This window comes from Theropithecus gelada, chromosome 6, assembly GCF_003255815.1.
Source record: "Theropithecus gelada isolate Dixy chromosome 6, Tgel_1.0, whole genome shotgun sequence".
NCBI lineage: Eukaryota > Metazoa > Chordata > Mammalia > Primates > Cercopithecidae > Theropithecus > Theropithecus gelada.
The window spans coordinates 45,398,530-45,419,452 of NC_037673.1; the positions used below are offsets into that span (position 1 = coordinate 45,398,530).

At 35.3% G+C, this 20,923-nt stretch overlaps 1 protein-coding gene across 1 annotated transcript in view; it reads right to left on the minus strand.

The window, feature by feature from the left end:
- Positions 1 to 264: 264 nt before the first annotated feature.
- The window catches only part of HCN1 (hyperpolarization activated cyclic nucleotide gated potassium channel 1), a 440,621-nt gene continuing 419,962 nt past the window's right edge, over positions 265 to 20,923 (minus strand). Inside the window, exons 7-8 of the mRNA XM_025388165.1 lie at positions 4,550 to 4,714; positions 265 to 1,419 (exon numbers count right to left, since the gene is read on the minus strand). Coding sequence (XP_025243950.1) covers positions 530 to 1,419; positions 4,550 to 4,714 — 1,055 coding nt within the window. The 3' untranslated portion in view covers positions 265 to 529. The remainder of the gene's footprint in view (positions 1,420 to 4,549; positions 4,715 to 20,923) is intronic.

The window sequence follows — 20,923 nt, forward strand, 5'->3', positions numbered from 1 at the left end:
AAATTGAAAGCACCGAAATACAATTTAGATCTATAAAATGGGATTTGTTATTTAATTCTTCATGATTAATGATTAACAATTTAGATGCACAGTCACAGCTAATGAAAGAAAGTTTTGATTGGTGCTATTTGCTAGCTCATTTGAGTTGCCTTTTTTAAGATCAGTTTTGTTTCCATTGAATCCAAGAACTCTTCATAAAATAGAGAAATATACATATCAAAGGACTTAAGTAAAAGTAGGTTAGAAATAAATAATCTTACAACAACATTTTAAATCCTCTAATGATTTAAAGAAAGGAAGACATATAACACTGAATGCTAAACAGGTCTTTTGACCCTCTCTTGAGAATTTAGATATATATTTTATAGTATATGTATATATATTTTACATTTCACGTGTAGGCCAGAGCTGTCTAAAATATCTCTTCATAGTAGGCTAGAGGAATCTATCAGGAGATAGAATAAAATAAGATCTGAGTATAGTCTCAGTTTATGAGAGTATTTCTTTCTGCTTTGACAATCAGCAGGGATCATAAATTTGAAGCAAATCGTGGCTTTTCTGCGTCTGGGTCTGTGTTTAAGACTGAGGAAGACTCTCTCGGAAGAGCAGCTGCTGGTGGAGGGGGTGCTGGAGGGACTCCTCGGTTGGGGGGGATGGCTCCCGACGACATCTGTCGGAAGAGGGTGACGCGCTGCGGGACAGTGCTCCTGCCCCCTGCCTGAAGGCCCGTTCCGGGGACCGCCGTCACGGGTTGAGGGATGGAGGCCAGGGACTCGCCCACAGTGGGATGAGGTCTGGAAATCAGAGTGGACACCTCATGGGGCAGCGAGGGCTGCGAGGCGGAGAGGGGCCTGACTTCCCGGGTCAGGTTGGTGTTGTGAAGCGCCTGCGTGCTCTTGTGCACTTCGTTTTTCGGCGTGGAGCTGCCAGGTGTCTGTGGCTGCGGGGACGGCTGCTGTGGCTGAGTCTGCGGCGGCTGGGACTGCTGTACCTGCTGCTGAGGCTGCTGTTGCATGAGTGACAGCTGGGAGGCGGTGGGGGAGGCATAGTGGAAAGTTCGAGCGGCCAGAGGGCTCTGTACAGGAGGGCTGCAGACCGCGGTGGTGTAGGAGCAGGGTGAAAGGATGGCTGATGGCTGGGGGGTCTGTGTGCTGGGACTGGGGGAATGCAGGTTGCTGTGAGACAGGCTGGTCGCTGTGTACACTGGTGGAGATTGTGTCCTCATGCGGGAGGTCGGGGTCGTAGTTGACGATGTGGAATTCAGGGTTGTCATTTGAGGATAATTGATGGGAGCGATTGCCTGCACCATCTCCCTGTCATGTTTCACAATCTGCTTGAGGATTTCGTTCTCCTGATTGTTGAAAACACCAGTGTTCAGATCCTTCTGGAACTTTTGCAGAAGAATTGAATTTTTCTTTCCTGTCAGCAAAAGAAAGATAGGAACTTAGAAAGCCTACCAATGACTGAAGACAACGCCAAGTAAGAGTGGCTCCTGAAAACAAAAGTATAGCTGTGCTTCACAGGAGAGGTTTAAAAAGCCAGTCACTCACCTTTACACACCAAATACCAATGTCGCTCCTACCTTTCACACTTCCTGTATTTCTCTGGGAACTCTTACCTTCTACTCAAGTTGAACGGCCTGTAATATGGCGAAGAGCCACTTTACAGAAGACAAGGAGATATTTAATATGAGGGCCACCTTGAAGAATGGGGGAAGAAAGGGTTTTTGGAATAAGATGGGCTTGGAATCAACATTTGATTTTAAAGTTACTTTTTCAAGAAAGGACCATGGAGATATAAGCGAGAACATTTCAACACTTACTGTGTGATAGGCTCTCTACAAAAGACCTTAGGTAGATGATTTTATGTAACCTGCAACCCTGTCAGATAGGTGTGTTCATAATCTCATTTTACCTGAAAGGATATCAGGACATGAGATGAATAAGAACAGTGCCCAAGAAAACAAAGAAAACATGGTTGGCAGGTTAACAGGGCTGAGAAAGACCATACACACAAAAAAGTGATAGCACATCCTTGCTATGGAAAATGAACCAACTGCCTCTGTCTCATCTGGGTGCTTGCTAGAAACAGCCTCCTGGGTGTGACCCCACTCGCTGAATCAGATGCTGCATTTTACTAAGATCCTCAGGTGATTCCCAAATGCAAATCTGAGGCGGACTGTATCAGGGCCGCCTTTGCTTTCGACCCAGGGTCCTACACCAGTCCTTCTCAGTCCTAGCTGGATATTTTTCTTATCTCTGGAGCTTTAAAAAATACTAACATCCACTTGTTCCCTACCAATTAAATCTAAATAATCAGACATGGGTTCTGGATTTCAGTAGTTTAAAAGCAAATTTCCCCAGGGAATTCTTTATTTTTATTTTTATTTTTTTAATTTTTTTATTAAAAATTTATTTATTTATTTATTTATTTATTTATTTTTTATTTTTGAGACGGAGTCTCGCTCTGTTGCCCAGACTGGAGTTGCAGTGGCGGGATCTCGGCTCACTGCAAGCTCCGCCTCCCGGGTTCACACCCTTCTCCTGCCTCAACCTCCTGAGTAGCTGGGACTACAGGCGCCCGCCATCATGCCCCACTAATTTTTTGTATTTTTAATAGAGATGGGCTTTCACCTTGTTAGCCAGGATGGTCTTGATCTCATGACCTTGTGATCCACTCGCCTTGGGCTCCCAAAGTGCTGGGATTACAGGCATGAGCCAACGCGCCCGGCCTCCCCAGGGAATTCTTAAATGCAGCCAAGATTGAGACCGACTTTATGATCTTTCCTCTTCTGAATGGTTGTTGTGAGGACCAAGGGCATAGTGCATTGCAGGCTCCCTCTAATACCTCAACACATTTTAGCTCTTCCTGCCATCATCTTCTGAGTGGTTTGCAATACTAGACAGTCTCTGGCATAATAATGATTACAATCAATAGTAGATTGGTGAAAGAAGGGGAAAGTAGTGACTTTTCTATGGTATCACTGATACACTAATACCCAAGTGAATATGGTAACTGAAAACTGAATCAATTTGCAATACTGCTAAATAAAGTAACACATTAAAAGTAACAAAGTATATTTTTGAAAATAAATATATGTTGTAATTTCATTGACTGCTGGGAATGCAATCATTTTAAATGACTGCCAGAATAAATAGTTACCTCTCCCTACTTACAGACTGTCCTAATTTCCCAAAGAACAAAATCTCCTACATTAGTAATAAACATAAATACTATTTAGCATATTTGCTTAACTAACTGCAGTTTACATCTATATGCAATGGCCACAAAACCCAGAAGCATAATGTTTCTTTCTGATTACGTGATTAGTCAAAATATCTTAATCTAAGTATCTTTAATCTTGGGAAAAATAATGTAACTTTTAATACACTCTTACACTTTTATAAAGATCAAAAATTCAATTTTTTAGTGCTTATTAGAAATTGCATTGCCAGTATTGATTACAAAACATTTCATGTAAATATTGTTATAAAAATTAACTGCAGGCTGGGGTGGCTCATGTCTGTAATCCCAGAACTTTGGGAGGCTGAGACGGATGGATGATGAAGTCAGGAGATCAAAACCATCCTGGCCCACATGGTGAAATCCCGTCTCTACTAAAAATACAAAATATTATCTGGGCATAAAATAGCATATATATATATATATATATATGGTAGCAGAAAAGACTTTAAAATATGTTGATGTTTGCGAGCTAAAGCATCTATGTAGGGCATTTCTATTAAGGCTTTTTTTTTCTGCTTGAGTCTGTATTACAAACATTTTACTATGTCTCTGCTGAGACTACTTTAAATGTGCAAATTTTCAATTCCTAATATAAAGATAAAATGTAAAGTTGACCCCAAAATACAAAAAAAGTGTTAAAACTTAGTTTGCAATATAGACTCATATTATCATAGTTTTAGTTCTAGTTCAATGCTATCTAGAATTTTTATCATTGCTTTTTACCTGAAGTTTCAAATTGTTTTGGCTTCAGTCAGGAAATCAGTTTGTTTAGCTAGTAAAAATAGACATTAATAAATAAACCTAGAATACTTAGAAGAGATAGATAGGGACCCAGATCTCTCAAGAAATATGGCTACAGCTAATTGCTATTTCTACACAAATTAACAAGTAAGCTATAAACTGGCATGTTGGACACTTTTTTTTTTCTTTTTTCTGAGACAAGATTTCACTCTCTCTCCCAGACAGGAGTGCAGTGGTACCATCTTGGTTCACGGCAACCTCCACCTCCCAGGCTCAAGCAATTCTCCTGCCTCAGCCTCCTGAGTGGCTGGGATTACAGGCGCACACTACCACACCCGGTTAATTTTTGTACTTTTAGTAGAAACAGGGTTTCCCCATGTTGGCCAGGCTGGTCTCGAACTCCTGACGTCAAATGATCCACCTGCCTTGGCCTCCCAAAGTGATGTCATTATAGGCATGAGTCACCACTCCTGGCCGCATTTGGGACTTATAATTGCAAACCTATATTATGCCATGAGATTAAAACTAAATTTTATATAAAGAAGGTAGAAAACTAGAGTACCTATTCGATCTAGTCGGTCAATGGCAACTGTCTCAAAGGCTCTCCTCATCATTGGATATTCCTCCAGGACCTCGTTGAAATTGTCCACAGAAAGTGAGTAAAGACGACAATATGTATCAGCTCGAACACTGGCAGTACGACGTCCTTTGGTCAGCAGGCAAATCTCTATAAAAACAACAAAGAAGAATGACTTGTTTGATCATTTTCTTTTAAAAGCCATTAAGGCTTCCCACAACTTAAGACACGTCTCATGGTGTGAAAAAACAATTATTAGCAGCATTTTTTATTATATCAGCAAATTCCTTCTGACAATTAAAAGTATCCAACTGACAACACTCAAACTTAAAATAATGTTCTTTTTTAAAAAACAGTTGAGACAGCCAGCTGCGGTGGCTCACACCTGTAATGCTAGCACTTTGGGAGGCCGAGGCAGGTGAATCACAAGGTCAAGAGATCGAGACCATCCTGGCTAATATGGTGAAACCCTGTCTCTACTAAAAATACAAAAATTAGCTGGGCGTGGTGGTGGGCGCCTATAGTCCCAGCTACTAGGGAGGCCGAGGCGGGAGAATCGCTTGAACCCAGGAGGCAGAGGTTGCAGTGAGCTGAGATTGCGCCACTGCACTGCAGCCTGGTGACAGAGACTCCATCTCAAAACAAACAAACAAAAAACAAAACAAAACAAAACAAAAAACAAAACAAAACAAAAAATCAGTTGAGACTTTTGGTTTAAATGGAAGGCTGAAACACAGTATACCTTATCCTTCCCACTACAATTCCCTGAAATAAGAAATAAAAAAGAAACAAAAGAGATGCAGAAAATGGAATAAACTGTCCACAAAGGAGTTGAAAAAAGAAAGGGGTGATGATTTAGAAAGAAGATTTTATGAATTCTGGAAGGCAGAAAGCAGACGGTATAGTCTAGACAGAAGCCAAAATAAGTCCAAACATTGGCTTAGAAAGTCCTATGATCAAACAAAGCTAGACCAGAGGTTTAGATATATTATAGGCATGTCTAATGTAGTTTGTATATTCCCAATGAGATCAGTATGAAGAAAATTATATTCCACATGTACAGAGGGACTCTCTATTTAAATGACTTTTAAGGGTAATTCCTTACGGAAATTTAGATTTCCAAAATATGGTAAACAAACATTTGCAAATTTGGATTTCATTATTGGCCAGCTGAAGTTATATAGCTATTGAGATAATTTTCCATTTTGTTTTCCAAAAATTATGATTTGAACTACCGTAGGCTTTGATTATTTTTAATTTAGAAATAATTTAAACATTTAGCTTCAAAATAACAAATTTGAAAAAAGAAATGATAGAAGTACTTCTACAATTTAGTCACCTAACAAAAGGAAATACAGTAAATATAATATTAAATGTCTAAATTCACACTCGAGCTAATTTAAAGAAGTCCTATTTATGTTGACAAACATTGTGAATAAATCATGCTGTAGACACTATGTACTTGATTGATGTTAGAACTGAAAATATGAATCAAACATATCTACTTTTATATGACATTCTGATAGTAAATAGAGGCATAATATTAATACAGAGTTCATTTGAATACAATCTGGTAAGAACAATGTCACATATATGCAAACTCCAAGAATACTAGAGAAGGACATGTGAACCAGTCTGAGAAGATAGAGAGCATTTTAGGAAATGTCACCTAAGCCATCAATTATGCTGTCTGCTGTCATTCATGTCGAGATTGTAATGTTGTAAACCTGCTAAATAATATTGTAGAGTCTGCATGTTTGCATGTTTTTGTGCCTGAATGTGTGTGTGTGTGTGTGTGTTTGTGTAGGAAAACAAATCTATTTTGGTCAATTTTAAAGCAAATTACCATACCATGAAAATTTACCTGCTACTATAATATAAACAAGGTAATTAAAAGAAGCATTTTGAATACTACTCCAAAATTAAATTCCTAAAGTACTAATGCCATATTATTATAATTTATGATTGCCATATTATGGCAAACAAATCTAAGTGTCAGTTTCAAATCTTGTGTAGAATGTTAAATGAAAGAAGTAAGACATGAGAAGCCACACACTGTGTGATTCCGTTTATGTAAAATATCCAGAAAATACAAATCTGCAGAGACAGATAACAGGTTAGTGGTTGCCTGCGGCAAAAGATGGAAAAGGGAATTAACAGTAAGTGGGCACAGGAATCTTATTTGGGTGATGAAAATATTCTGAAACCTGATTTGTGGCGATGGTTTCATACTTGGTAAATTTACTTAAAGATATTTGAATTGTATGCTTTAATGAATTATATGTGTAAAATATGTCATATTACAGCTATACAAAGTGAAAAGAAAAATTAGTTTTGTTTTTATTGTTTATCCTTATACTTACTAAATTTTTATTTGAATTTATTTTCTCTTTTCTGAACTCTTTCTCTTTACTGTGGAATCATTGTTTTCTCTCTTTTTCTAGGTCTTTCTCTGGTGCGTTGAATGTTTTCTTTCAGTAATCTATTGATGTCCAATCACATTTAAAGACAAGAAACTCTGGTAATGTTGCAGAATTTGTTAATTTAAAGTTTTTCTTTAGGGTAAATAGGTGGGGAGCTTGTCCTCATATTTCTCTAAATACCAGAATGAGGAGGGCTTTACTTTAGGCCACTGACATCTCTCTTAACTGTCCTAGTTCTCCCTCTCATTCAATTGCCTTATAAAAGAACCACTGACATTTCCCTCCACCATCCTCAGATACATGGTTGGCTACAGACTATTCTGCAACATGGAGGGAGGGATGTCTCATACCTACCATCAGCATAAGTCACCCACTTTCTGTTCTGTCTTCTGTGGTCCTGTTGTTTCTTAACTAAGAGGCTGTTTAGTATTCTTCCAGGACACCTGCTGTCTCCTTGTCTCCTGTTCTTTGTACATATACTCCATGTTCCCTCTGCTTTCCCTTCAAGGTTCATCAGTAACCACCAGCATACATTTAACTGCAGGCTACAAAATACCTGAATAGCATTGGTTTATCCAATACATTAATGTCATTATATTAGAAAACAAAATTTGGGAGTAGGCAAGGCCAGCATTTGTTCAGCACTTCAGTGATGCCAAGGCACTGTGCCCGCAATACTTTGTTTTCTTTGGTCTTCTTCTCATGATCACAAGTTGATGGCAACAACTACACACATTCATATACTCACATGACAGCATCCAAAGTAGGGAGACAGCAAAAGACTTTCCTCATATATTTCTTTCTTTTTATTGTGAAGGCAAAAGTTGTGCTACAGTTTCTTAACTTACTTTCTCTAGCATTTTATTATCAGAACTGCATCACGTGGCCAGCCTTAGCTGCAAGAAAGGATTTAAAACTGAATATTTGGTAAATCGGAATAAGGCAACTACTGTCAGTCATTGAATTAGGTAAATACTGGTTTAATCCCTGAAGTAGTATATGATGCCAGCCATACAAGATTTTATTAATAAGAAAGGGCCATGGTTGCTGGCTACAGAACCCATGTTATCTGACACTTCACTCATATCTATTTTCTGTCTTCTAGAAACATGTTCCTCTGTCTCATCTCCTGGTTGCTCCCAAATACAAATTCATGCATCAGGTTACTTTGTGGTTGAGTTTGTATTTTATTCTTTTACTATTATTAATTGGGTCTCTGTAGCAGGAAGAGATAAAGGCATGTCCTGGGAATCATCTTAAATAAGAAATGTATTTGTCTTATGCTTAGAAATTACTTGTATTTATTTTTACAAAGGGCATGTGTTTATATACTATATTTAGTTTTTAAAAACAAGTTTAAAAACTAGAAATAAGAATATAGCTATTCTAAGTATGCGCAGTCATTTTAGAGATATGTTAAAAACAGATTTATTGGAGCATAGATATAAGTTTATTCATATTTTTTCTAAACCATTATTTACAAATTATTTTCTGGCCCCTGTCATCTGATGATCTCATATAATGAATATATAACATATGTATCATATGTTACACAGTATAGGTATGCATTACTAAGTAATCATGGCTTGAATCAGTTAAATATTACCATTGGTAAGAAAATAAATTATTCAAAGAGGATGCTTTTAAAGTACTGTTTAAAGTCTACATGAAGCAATGTGTATGTGTGTTATGAGCTCTTAACCCAAAGGTTTTCTATATTGCCATCTCAGTAAAACTTAGATGTTATTGCTCAGCAAATCTTACCTCTTCATTACGTTTTGCTTAAAAAGATAATGTTCTTATTTTGCCTTTTGTAGTTTGTGGGATCAACACTGATATTCTAATTTGGTGTTTCTTGCCAATAAATGAGGTAGAGTGCTATTTGGGGCATTGTCTGCAGCAGTAATGTTTGGTTTCCTGCTGATTCAGGTATACACATACATACACACACACACACACACACACACACACACAGAGTTGCTTGGGCTATTTTAGGGATTCTTTTTTTGGTGTAGTATTGACCTGGGGATTTAGAGTCCTGTGTTAGTCTCAGTCAACTTGCTCTTGTTTGTGAGAATTAGACACATATTTATATTCTGTGGACTTTATTTATCAGTGAAATGTAAAACTCAGTTAAGTCTCTAGAGTTTTGTTGTCCTTAACTCTGTAACTAACTTAGACTTCATTCAACATTTTATCTCTAAAGTCTCATTAATCTTTATATCTCCAGTGCCTACATGATAGATAGTAGGTGCTTAAAGTTAGCTGACTTGAATAATTGAATCAAATAGCAACATGCTTGATGAAATAAATGATTTAATCACCTACAAAAATTCCCTTTGTACTTAATGTGACATATTCCCCTATGGAGAAACTAAGGGCTAAATATAGACTTGCACAACAAAGTGCCTTCAAAAGTTATATAAACAGCTTTGTTCATTACCAAGTCAAAACTCATCAGCCATCACCTTGCTGCATGTCCTCAATAATTTCTTAGTGAGAAAAAGAACAACTGAAGGTTATTCATGAGAGGAGAAATAGCCACTGGGAAGTATGAAAAACACTTAAAATAATCTCTTCTTTTAAAGCCTCCATACTCTGTTTCTAGTATGAATAACAGAATTAAGAAATGGCACACCCCTAGCAATGAAAAAAGAGTAAACTTTCTTATCATAGAGGCTTAGATTTCATGAATTGAATGTCCAGATTCAATATGCATAGAGCAGGTGCTTCTCTGTGAAATGATTTTCTCTTGATACAGTATTAAGTTATTTTGAAAATCCACTTATTGAGTAAACACAACCCTTTGTTAGGTGTTACAGAAGTTTTGTGTATTTGCCTTGTCTGTGTATATGTGTGTCTTTGGTGGGGATGGGTGGTGTTTAAATAAAGGACATATAGAGAAAAAAACAATTTAGTCATCTGTAGCTCATACTATCATAGGTACCTTAGAAATTATGTATGTATTAGTTTATCACTATTTCATTTTATTTTATTCTACTGGATTTCTATTTCCTAAGTAATGGGTTTATCACTCTAGCTGGTTTAAGACATTTTAAAGACAAAAACCGTACAGTTACCTTATAATATCCCTCATAGTGCCTGCTACATTGAGTTTCCAGCCCAGGCAAAATGATTTAAAAATGCTTATGCATACATCAATTACAGTGAATAAAGACAAAACCCACACTAAGTTATCTTCTTAAGTTTTGGATGATATAATATTGGTTCCCCTGCTAGGCATCTTCCCATGGTAATAGAACTTGCCAAATATTTTATGTACCTTCTTCTAGGAACATAATATATCTCTAAGGTTTTGTGCAATGTTTATAATAAAGAAAATTATCTAGAAGATTTGGTCATTTTTTTTCAATGTAGACATGCCTTTACTCATCAGGCAGAAATTAACTTACCCATGTTGATTTCATGAAGCAAAAAAAGTTAAATACAAAATAAAATAAAATTGGACTCCCAAGAACAAACTGAGTGCAGTTTACAGATGCAAGCTTTTTAAAGATTGTCTTGGCATACTTTCTAGAATCTGTCTGTTCCAGCTTTTCTGCTTTTTTCTTGTTTGTATACTCTCTGAGAGCTCAATTAAGAACTTCCCAGTGGTGTAGTAACGGTTTTAAGAATCTTGGTGCAAATTTACTTGGGTAATAGGTCCCTTCATCTGGATGCATATTTATATATTATAATAAATTGTAAAAGTAATGGGGACTTAGCATATTAATTTTAATTTGGTAGAATTTTCCTGGTTTTCTTTATAGGGCATTTATGAATGGCTAAGTAGTTATTTCTCCTAGTTAAGATGAAAACTATTGGTAATGCATCCTGTCATAGGAACATAGACAACTCTGTTTCCAATTTCAATTTGGCCTAGCACATTATTTGTATACCTTTAATAATCCTTAGGGTATGAGATACATCAACTTCTTAATGCTATTTTTGCTGGCATTAGCTAGCCCTGATTATAAACATGTAAGTCCACCTGACATTACTGTCACCTATGTAAACAGTCATTTGTATAAGGTAGGGCAAATGGCTTCAAATGTTTTGCAACTCAGAAATATTTTCCTGACCTCTAAAACTGAACTTGACATTGCAGTGACACAGAGCTAATCAGGAATTCATGACAGAAATGTCTAAAGTAATGTGCTTAACCTGAGCTTCCAGAATTTATGGGCAAAACTGTACTTAGCTTTTCATAGTAACCTAAACAAAAGCTGCTTCCTTCGTTAGTAACTGATACCATGAAATAAAAGTAATTCTCTGCTGTGCATCAAAATATTAATTTCCTAAAAATTATTTAGATTTCTAATTCACTGTTTTATAATAATGTGCAGGAGAAAATATCACTTTTTTTGCTTTCTTTTTCTCTTTGTAGACTTTCTGTATTTATACTAGTGAACTAGTAAAACACTGCCTCTGTATGGCAGAGGAGATGACAACATCTGGCTTAAATCATTTTGCATATCATGTTTGACTGGTAGAAGTACTCTGGGTATCAAATAGATTTTAATAGAAATCAAAAGAAGTTTAGACTAGGATAGAACATTAAATAGATGCAAATTTTTCAGTATTTGATTGATTTTTTAGTATAGTATTTTAATGCATTTCACATTTTGTACAATCTTCTGAAACAGATATTGAATACAACACATTTCTAAATATAGATATTATAAAGAAGGTATTATTCATGTATAGATATGTTCTAATAACCAGAATACCCAATTTTTCATTTTACTAAAGGTATAACTGGTCATTTCAAGTCACACAGATACATTCCTAATTGCACAATTATTTGTGTCCTCTTCTACTACTCATGCCCTGTTATTTATGGTTATTTAGATCAAATAAAGTTATTGCTTTGTCAAACAAATCTTAGCTCCAAGTTGGAGCAAATCTTCTCTCTTAAAACATAAAAATTAGAGTGATCACCTGGGCCTCTGAATGTTGACCTAGTAGCAACTCCTCAGAAAAGCTATGTGTTAGCAAAGTTATTCGTTGACAAAGCTGTTATGTGGTTAACTACAACAGTGCCTATAAAGAGCCCACCGCAAGCCTGGCACATTGTGGGCACTCGTAAAACATTAGTTTCCTTCCTTTTTCATTTTCTTCTAAAATTTTTCCTTATGATTTTGACAGTACCTGCTAGAAGCAAATAAAAGTAATGCTTCATACATCAAGTAGCTCTCCAAATTTGTGATATACAACTATCATCTTTCACCCTCTTGTAAACAATTTGTTCATAAACTAATCATACAAATTCCTTAGACTGTGTCTTGAGGAAGATGGTTTCACATCCACTAATACTCTTTCTTAATTGTCCCAGGGAGAATTTATCTTTATGCTTCCTCTGTATCTTGATCATCTTGAGTCTTAGTTCCTACAACACATTATTGGACTTACTTGTTTATATTCTTTATACTAAACTATAAGGTCTTTAAAAGGAAGTGCAATGATCGCATTTGCAATGTCATCACTTACCAAACATTCTCATATATTATTTGGTTCAAGAAATATGGAATGTTGGGAGGCAGAGGTGGGCAGATCACTTGAGGTCAGGAGTTTAAGACCAGCCTGGTCAACATGGTAAAACCCTGTCTCTACTAAAAATACAAAAAATTAGTGAGTATGTTGGCAGGCACCTGAAATTCCAGCTACTTGGGAGGCTGAGGCAGCAGAATCATTTGAACCCAGAATACAGAGGTTGCAGTGAGCCAAGATCGCGCCACTGCACTACAGCCTGGGTGATGGAGTGACTCTGTCTCAGGAAAAAAAAAAAAAAAAAAAAAAGGAATAAGTGAATCAATCAATAACTGAAAATGGCTTATATCAGATTAAAAATATTCTTCATAAAACAAGGTGCTCACATTTGAACACAATATTCCAAATAGGCAAATCTTTTTGTAAAGCTTTGGCTCCAATTGACAGAAGTTATAATATGAGGCTGTCATCTGGTTCCTACTGATCATAAACATGTTTGTAACATGATTGTTTGATTTTGTTGTATATGTGAATTTTTGAAATTAAGGTTTACACTCTCCACTCCTTAACTTCTCTCCCTTTCCTCTTCTTTATCTGTCTTTCATTTCCATTGTAACTCCTTCAGCTTGCATAAAATCAGCTTTACATAAGACTGTTTGTAAACTTATATCGAATATATATTTGTACTACTTGTCTTTGGCAAGTTAAAATACCTAATGGATATTGCTGATATTACAGATATGTTACATGGGTAGGAAGCAATCCTGGGTAGCCCCATGTAAGCCCATGTGACATAAACAGATTAAAGGGGTTCTGTTTTGTGATTGTAACAAAAATAACAAAAATATCGAAGCTAAGAAGGGTAAAACCACAATTTTTCTGCTTCTCTGTCTTTAAAAATTCACCAGACCATTCCAAATTGTTCCTTTCGATCTTTAAATCTAGCAACACTCAACTCGTCAAAAGTTAATCAAACACCTTGAATTATATGCCTTTAAAATGCAGCCAGCTTTTAAAAATTCATCAAATGATTTTTGGCTCTTAGGTACCCTCCAATGTGTTTTTGAAGTAATATCCTGACAGCCCTGTTTTTCTATGTGGCTTAATATGCTTCTACAAAATGAAAAAAAACACATAGCAGAAATAATAGTCTCCACAGGAAATATATTAACAAGATATTTATGAGGCAAGTCGACTGCAGCCTAAAAGGTTATTTGTCTCCAAAATATTTCCCTTGATGCTTTCTCTTTCTCTCTCTCTTTCTCTCTCTCTCTCTCTCTCTCTCTCACACACACACACACACCACATGCACACATGATAAAATAAGCATTTAAACACTCATTTCCTCTATTTGTTTAATGCAAAAATTAATTCAGTTCATTCGGAATGGATTCATTAGTGCAGTGTTTGTCACACTTTAATATGTATAAGAATCACCTGGGTTGTCTTACTGCAAAACAGGTTAGGATTTAGTAAGTCTGGAGTGGGATGAAAGAATCTGCAATTCTAACAAGGGATAGGTATTACTACTGATAAGCTTCTTTTGGGTAATAAGTTCATATAGCTTTCAGATTTATAATTAAAAAAGGGTTCCTCATTTAGAAGAAGTTGGAAAAGGTAAACAAAAGGAATGGAAATTAAAGATAACATGAATTCAAGTTAACCACCATTTTCCCTGTAACCTGCACCTTCGGCAACTGTGGAGAATACAAAATAAGTATATGACATTGACCCTGACTGAAAGTGTTGAGAATATAAATTCAAGCATAATACACAAAAAGATGTGAGCATTAATTCCAAGGCTAAATAATCTACTAGTGACTTTATGTAAATTCAAATAATATATCATTCATCGTAGAGTAATTCTGTACATCATTGGTGACATGAAGGGTCTTGGTTAGACTTCAAAAAAGTGTAGAAACTACACAGACAATGGGGATGAAGAGGACAAGAGAAAAGGAACAGGAGGAGAGAGAAGACATTAGAATGAAACAGTATCATGACATAGGTTCAGAGAAGGGTTTGGAAGGTAATTTTTATGAAATTTTAGGAAGAGCAGCTTGACAGGATCATAAGTATTTGGTTAGGCATAGAGAATATTTTTCCATGGATAAGAAAGTTAATCTTGATCTACACTATTATTGCAGGGCTCTTCAGGAAAAAAACTTTGTGTGCAAAACATTATTTTAAGAAATTAACTTACATGGAATAGAGTGGAGAGTCCTAGCTCCTACATATCTTGCTATTAATGGGAAAGACACTTAGCCTCTTTTTCTCCAACAGGCAAGTTTGTTCTCTCAAATCTTTTGCTTTATGATGCAGGCATATTTATCTACAATCAGTTTGCCAAATGAACTGGAAGGGAAGTTTTTAGTAAAGAATTGTGAAGAAGTTTTGATAATAATTTTGGGGAATTGATTGATCTAAAGCTGCAGCACTGAGAACAGAAGGGGTCTCTCTAAATAATCAGTGTAAAATGAAACTTCAACAGAGCTTGAAAGGGGATGAGGCATCCACAATTTTAAACCTAAACATAAAACAAAACAAAACAAAAAACAAAAACAAAAACAAATAAACAAACAAACAAAAAAAACCAACGCTAGGCTGTGTCTGTCCTGGGAGTGAACATAAGATAAAAAGTTGTTTTGGGAACAAATAAAGCAAAACTTTTGCATAAAAAAATCTAATTTCATGAAACTCTTTCTCACATTAATCCAGTTATTCCTTTATTAAAAAATGAAAGCAGTATTTGTGTGTGTGTGTTTTGTACAAATTGGTAAGCTTTTCTCATGTGACTTTAAAAATCTCTGATAACTGGTTCAACCAGGATTGATGCTTACTCCAAAGATGGTCATCTATAACTCAGGTAGCAGCCCATATGATAATCTGGCTGGAGAACTCTTTCGATGGGGATGCTTCAATCAGATTGTGACTAATAGACTTAATCATATCCATTGTTGAGGAGATTTAAAGTAAAGAATGAATAAGCTAGAAGAGTCAGAGTGCATGAGTTATGAGAATGATAAATCCCCAAAGTGGTGTTGGGCCACTGGCATCACTGTAGTTTCCTGATGGACAATCTCACTTGCCATATAGTCTGTCTCTAATACTCCTGAGATGATTTCCCGTGCTTCTTTCCTTCCTGTGCTCCCTTACAATGCACTCTATCATCAGTTAATCTGATCATTACTTGTGTCATCCCCCCGAGTGCCTGACTCATACACATCTCTACTTGTGACCTCTTTCAGGTCTTGAAGTTCATACCAGTCCATTTTGTTAAGAGCCTCTACCTTTTCTTTTATTTCCTTCACTTGATAGATTACGATGAGTTCTTCAAATTCAGTATATGAGTAGCCAGAGAGGTCTTGACGTAAGTAGAAAACTAATATTCTACCTATAGAGTTTTCATTTTCTACTTTTCAGTAATTTGAAGTATTCATAGAGGACAAATGGGAATCCATCTTTGTGCAAGATAACAGAAAAAATTTATTAGGCAAATAAAGCAATCCTATTACCACTGCCCAATCAAGAAAACATTCACACTTACAAATCAATCCTAACAGAGGTAAATATCTGTTGATTTTTTCCCACTCCAAAAAACGTAATTCTATATGACTACTAATGAGCAAATTCAAGGTAATAATTACAATCATAAAAATGCCACTGAGGTTTTGAATTTAAAAATTTTGTGTATAAGCTTAAGTATAGGTTGGTAAGAAATACTAATCCACATGAGTAGTTACTTTAGTTAGTAGTATGTCTTAATTGATAGAGGTAGAATGCATATACATTAAAAGTAGAATGCATATACATTAAAGTGATGATAATGATAAGAAAAATATATTTTATAGAATGTTTTTTCTCATTCATCTTACTCAGAATGAGTTAAATTTGGAAAAGAGGCTTGTTTTGAACAGAGGGGTTAGATCTGGAGTCCTATAGCCAAATCCAAACATTGGCTTATTGAACTGCTTTTTTTTAAATTAAGAAATGGACTTGTGTTTTTAAAGGTTTGTTAAAATAAAAGTAAAAATGAAAGATGGGTATACAATCATATATGGCTTACAAAGCCTAAATATTAACTATCTGAACTTCTGAACTTTTACAGAAAAACATTTGCATACTCCTTGGTTACATACATTTTTTTCCTTACAAATAGGCAAATAAAATCTAGAAAGAATAGAAATCAGCAGACTAAAGACATATAAGCCACTATTTAGCTTGTGATTTTAAGCAAAGTGAAGTGAGGAATTAGGTCAAACAGTCCGACTGTTTATCCAAACCACATATTATCTTTTATATTTGAAAAATAAATTCTCTCTGACTCATTTGGTCAACATGATAAAAAGGACACCAGGAAATCCACCCAGTGAGGGGTCTGGCTTTCATTCAGGAGAAAAGACACCCACTCATTGTTTCAAAGCTTAACTGAAGTGTGATACATCCTATTGAAACCATGTTCAAAGAAGCCTCACATAACCAGAAATTCAAAAAGTCAGTATTTTATTTCCATATTTGAGAAGGGTAAGGATGATAAATGACTTTCCACAAAGATAAAAGCTACAAAAAGGCATATTTTTCCTATATTTTTGTTAATGTTTTTATTGCAGAAAATTGTAAACACATAAAATAACAATATACTATATTACTAGAATACTAGTACAGTATGTCTAATGAATTAGTAAAATAGTGTAACATAATACCGTAATAAACTCTCATATGTTCATTGCACAGATTAAACAATCATCAACTGATAGCTTGTTTCACTGGTACCTCATACATTTCCACCTAATTATTTTGAGAAAAATTGCAGACATTATTTCAAAGATAAAATTTCAGTATGCATCACTAAAATATATTCTTAAAATAATATAATATCACTATAACACCCCTAAAATTAATAGTAATTTCTTAACATTGTCAAATATTTAGCTGGTGTTAACATTTTTTAAGCAGGCATACATTTTGTAAAGAAGTTATCTGCAGGTCGTGTCTCAACTCCCTCACTTTCCTGAGGAGTCTAAACAAAAACGTCCTCTAGAACCTATAACACTTAAAATAATTAAAACTAAGCTTTGAAACATGAAATATATGCAATTTATTATAATACTGTATCAGGACAAGAAAATTCTACTCATGTATTTCAAGAAGGGATACTAGCCAATTTTTAAAGCATCAACTAAAAACAAAAAATAATTTTGCTGTTGTTGAGCACTAGCAAAATATAACTAAAATATTCTAGTCCCAGAATATTGATTTATCAAGCTGTATCTTTACTTACTATTTTGCATCATCATCACTATCATTAGCAAAATCCTAAACAGAAAGATGAAAGACAACTGGAATTTCGGAGGTCAAGTGAGAATGAAGGAAGACTTGAAAGAATCTCAGAGGAAAAACAAAATAAATGCCAAGAGAAATGATCTGAATGCTATTTGACTATTATTAATTTCTCCACTTGTGTTCCAATAAATAAAACTGAATGAGACTTTCTAGACTAGGGCTTCTCAACCTCAGCCCTACTGACATTTTGGGCCAGATAATTTTTTGGTGTCTGGAGTTGTCCCGTGCATTGTAAAATGTTTAGCTTCATCTCCCTGGCCTCAATCTACTCTAAGCCAATAGCAAACTCCTCACACTGAAAGTACCACAATAAGGACTGACAGGAGTGCTCATGAGGACATATTTTTGGCCTCCTATCTTCATAAACCCTGCTCTAATAATCAAGGTGCCAAACATGCTAGTGCTTTGTGTCTTTGTACAATTTTGGATCATCTTTACAACAGAAGTTTAAAATTATGTTTTAGATATCAAAGCATCTATAAATAAACTCTTTGGGACATTTGCTTTAATTATGCAGTCTTTTTTTGGATAATCTTCTTGGAACATTGTAAAACAAATGCTAATCACTTTGTTCATGAGAGATAGCTATTTAAACACATTTAAAATACTATTCAAAAATTCCATCTATTTTACTTTTCCATTCAAGTGTCAGGTAACTCCAGTTGGTTTACTAGTTTAATTAACCAGGATAAAATAGATTTCTGCTAAAGAATCTGTGGCATTTAGATTCAGATGCAAAAAAAAAAGGAAAAATAAAATTTAAATTATTGTTAATAAATAGTATCATGTGCAAATTGTTTATGACAGAGAAAGTTTGATTCAGTTGGAGATTTTTGTTAGTATGTTGATATGGTTTGGCTCTGTGTCCCCAACCAAATCTCATGTGGAAATGTAATCCTCAGTGTTGAAGGAGGGGACTGGTGGGAGCATGGGGGCAGATTTCCCCCTTGCTGTTGTGGTAATGAGTGAGTACTCAAGACTTCTGCTTGTGTGTATTACTTCCCCCTTCTCTCTCTTTCTCCTGCTCCACCATGTATAGTATGTGCCTATTTCCTCTTCGCCTTTCACCATGTTATAAGTTTTCTGAGGCCTCCCCAGCCATGCTTCCTGTATAGCCATCAGAACTTTGAATCAATTAAATTTCTTTTCCTCATAAATTACCCAGTCTCAGGAAGTTTCTTATAGGAAGGCAAGAACAGACTAATACATATGTGTAGGCAAAAAAGTATTTGAGAGCATACAGACAAAAAATATACAAGAGCTCTTCTTTTTTTTTTTTTTTTTTTTTGGAGACGGAGTCTCACTCTGTCGCCAGGCTGGAGTGCAGTGGCATGATCTCGTCTCACTGTAACCTCTGCCTCCTGGGTTCAAACAATTCTCCTGCCTCAGCCTCCTGAGCAGCTGGGACTACACATGCGTGCCACCATGCCCGGCTACTTTTTTTTTTTTTTTGTATTTTAGTAGAGACGGGGTTTCACCATGTTTGCCAGGATGGTCTTGATCTCCTGCCCTCGTGATCTGCCTGCCTCAGCCTCCCAAAGTGTTGGGATTACAGGCATGAGCCACTGAGCCCTGCCAAGAGCTCTTCTTTTTGGCTAGCTATAGTATATGTTTAGGGGAATGTTAAAAGATTCACATACAAAGATATTCTTTCATATTGAGCTACATGTTTAAATTTTATTGACTTTTACACTGGTATAAAAGCACATAGATTATTTAGTTTGGTAGAGAAAACTGAAAAAATATGTCCAGTACTGTCACATAGGACTATCATATGTCATTAAAAAATTCTGCAATATATTTTTCACCATATAATGATATATATATAAATTTAACGGAAATTCCTTCAATATTTCTTTAGAACATCACTTAGTAAAGCATTGAAAGTTACTTTGTAGTTACATTGACAACATTGTTTTATTTGTGCTCCATGTGTAAAAGAAATGGGCTTTAAAAATTGTTTTCCCGATATCAATGTAAAATAAAACATGTTGTTGTTATTGGCTTTCTTATATGTTATCTTGAGTAGAGTGTTGCCACACAATATCTTGAAAATACATTGAGAAGTATTAATTCAAATTATGTGTAGTGAGTGGATTTAGTGTAAAGAAAGTTTGGGTCATAAAAACAATCATTCTTTAACTTACTGTCTAGCTAGATATAGTACATTAGTTTTCCTAGCCAAGGTAAAGACAATTCTTCCCCAAACTTGAGTTAGTTTCTCATGACAATTCACATTTGGATGATACTGTCAGTGGAATAAATTTCAAATTCCTTAATCTGGCTTTCAAAACCTCCCATAACCTGGTCCGATTTCATGTTTCCAACTGGTACCGTCTCTAATTACAATCTCAAATGCTCCATTTCAATTCAGCAAGCATCTACTTAGTTCTAGCTACTTGCTTCATTCTGTGTTATGGGAAACATAACTCACAGGTCTCACTAGTAATTCTTTCAATCAGCTCCAGTAAAGCTCTTGGTCATTTTTTTCTTCAGTGTGTAGTGTGGATTTCTCTTTACAGAAACCCTATTCTTAAGGTCCTCTACATACTTAAATATCATCATTTACTGATCTAAATCAAATATTAGTTGAGTTGACACATTTGTCTATTTTTTAATCACTTCACTTAACCTGTAATCTTTTAAATCATCAATAATAAAAATAAAATTAAGCTTTGTAAAGGTAATTACAAACTTGTACTGCATCCTCCATATCTGAACTGGACCTAAGAAAATTCCCACTTTCCCCAAATGAATGTTAATTTATGATGAACATTGCCATGGATGAAGATGAAAATATACTTTTGATAGCATATTCAGAGATTATTAAAGAGAATAGTATAAAATGAAAAGCATTTTCTATCTTTAATCTATATTATACTTTGGAAACAAACCTATGAAATACTATTCTTGATATACGAATGGGCAAAGATTTCATGACAAAGATGCCAAAAGCAATTACAACAAAAACAAAAATTGACAAATGGGATCTAATTAAACTTAGGAGCTTCTGCACAGCAAAATAAACTATCAACAGAGTAAAAAGACAAACTACAGAACGGGAGAAAATTTTTGCAAACTGTATATCTGACAAAGGTCTAAT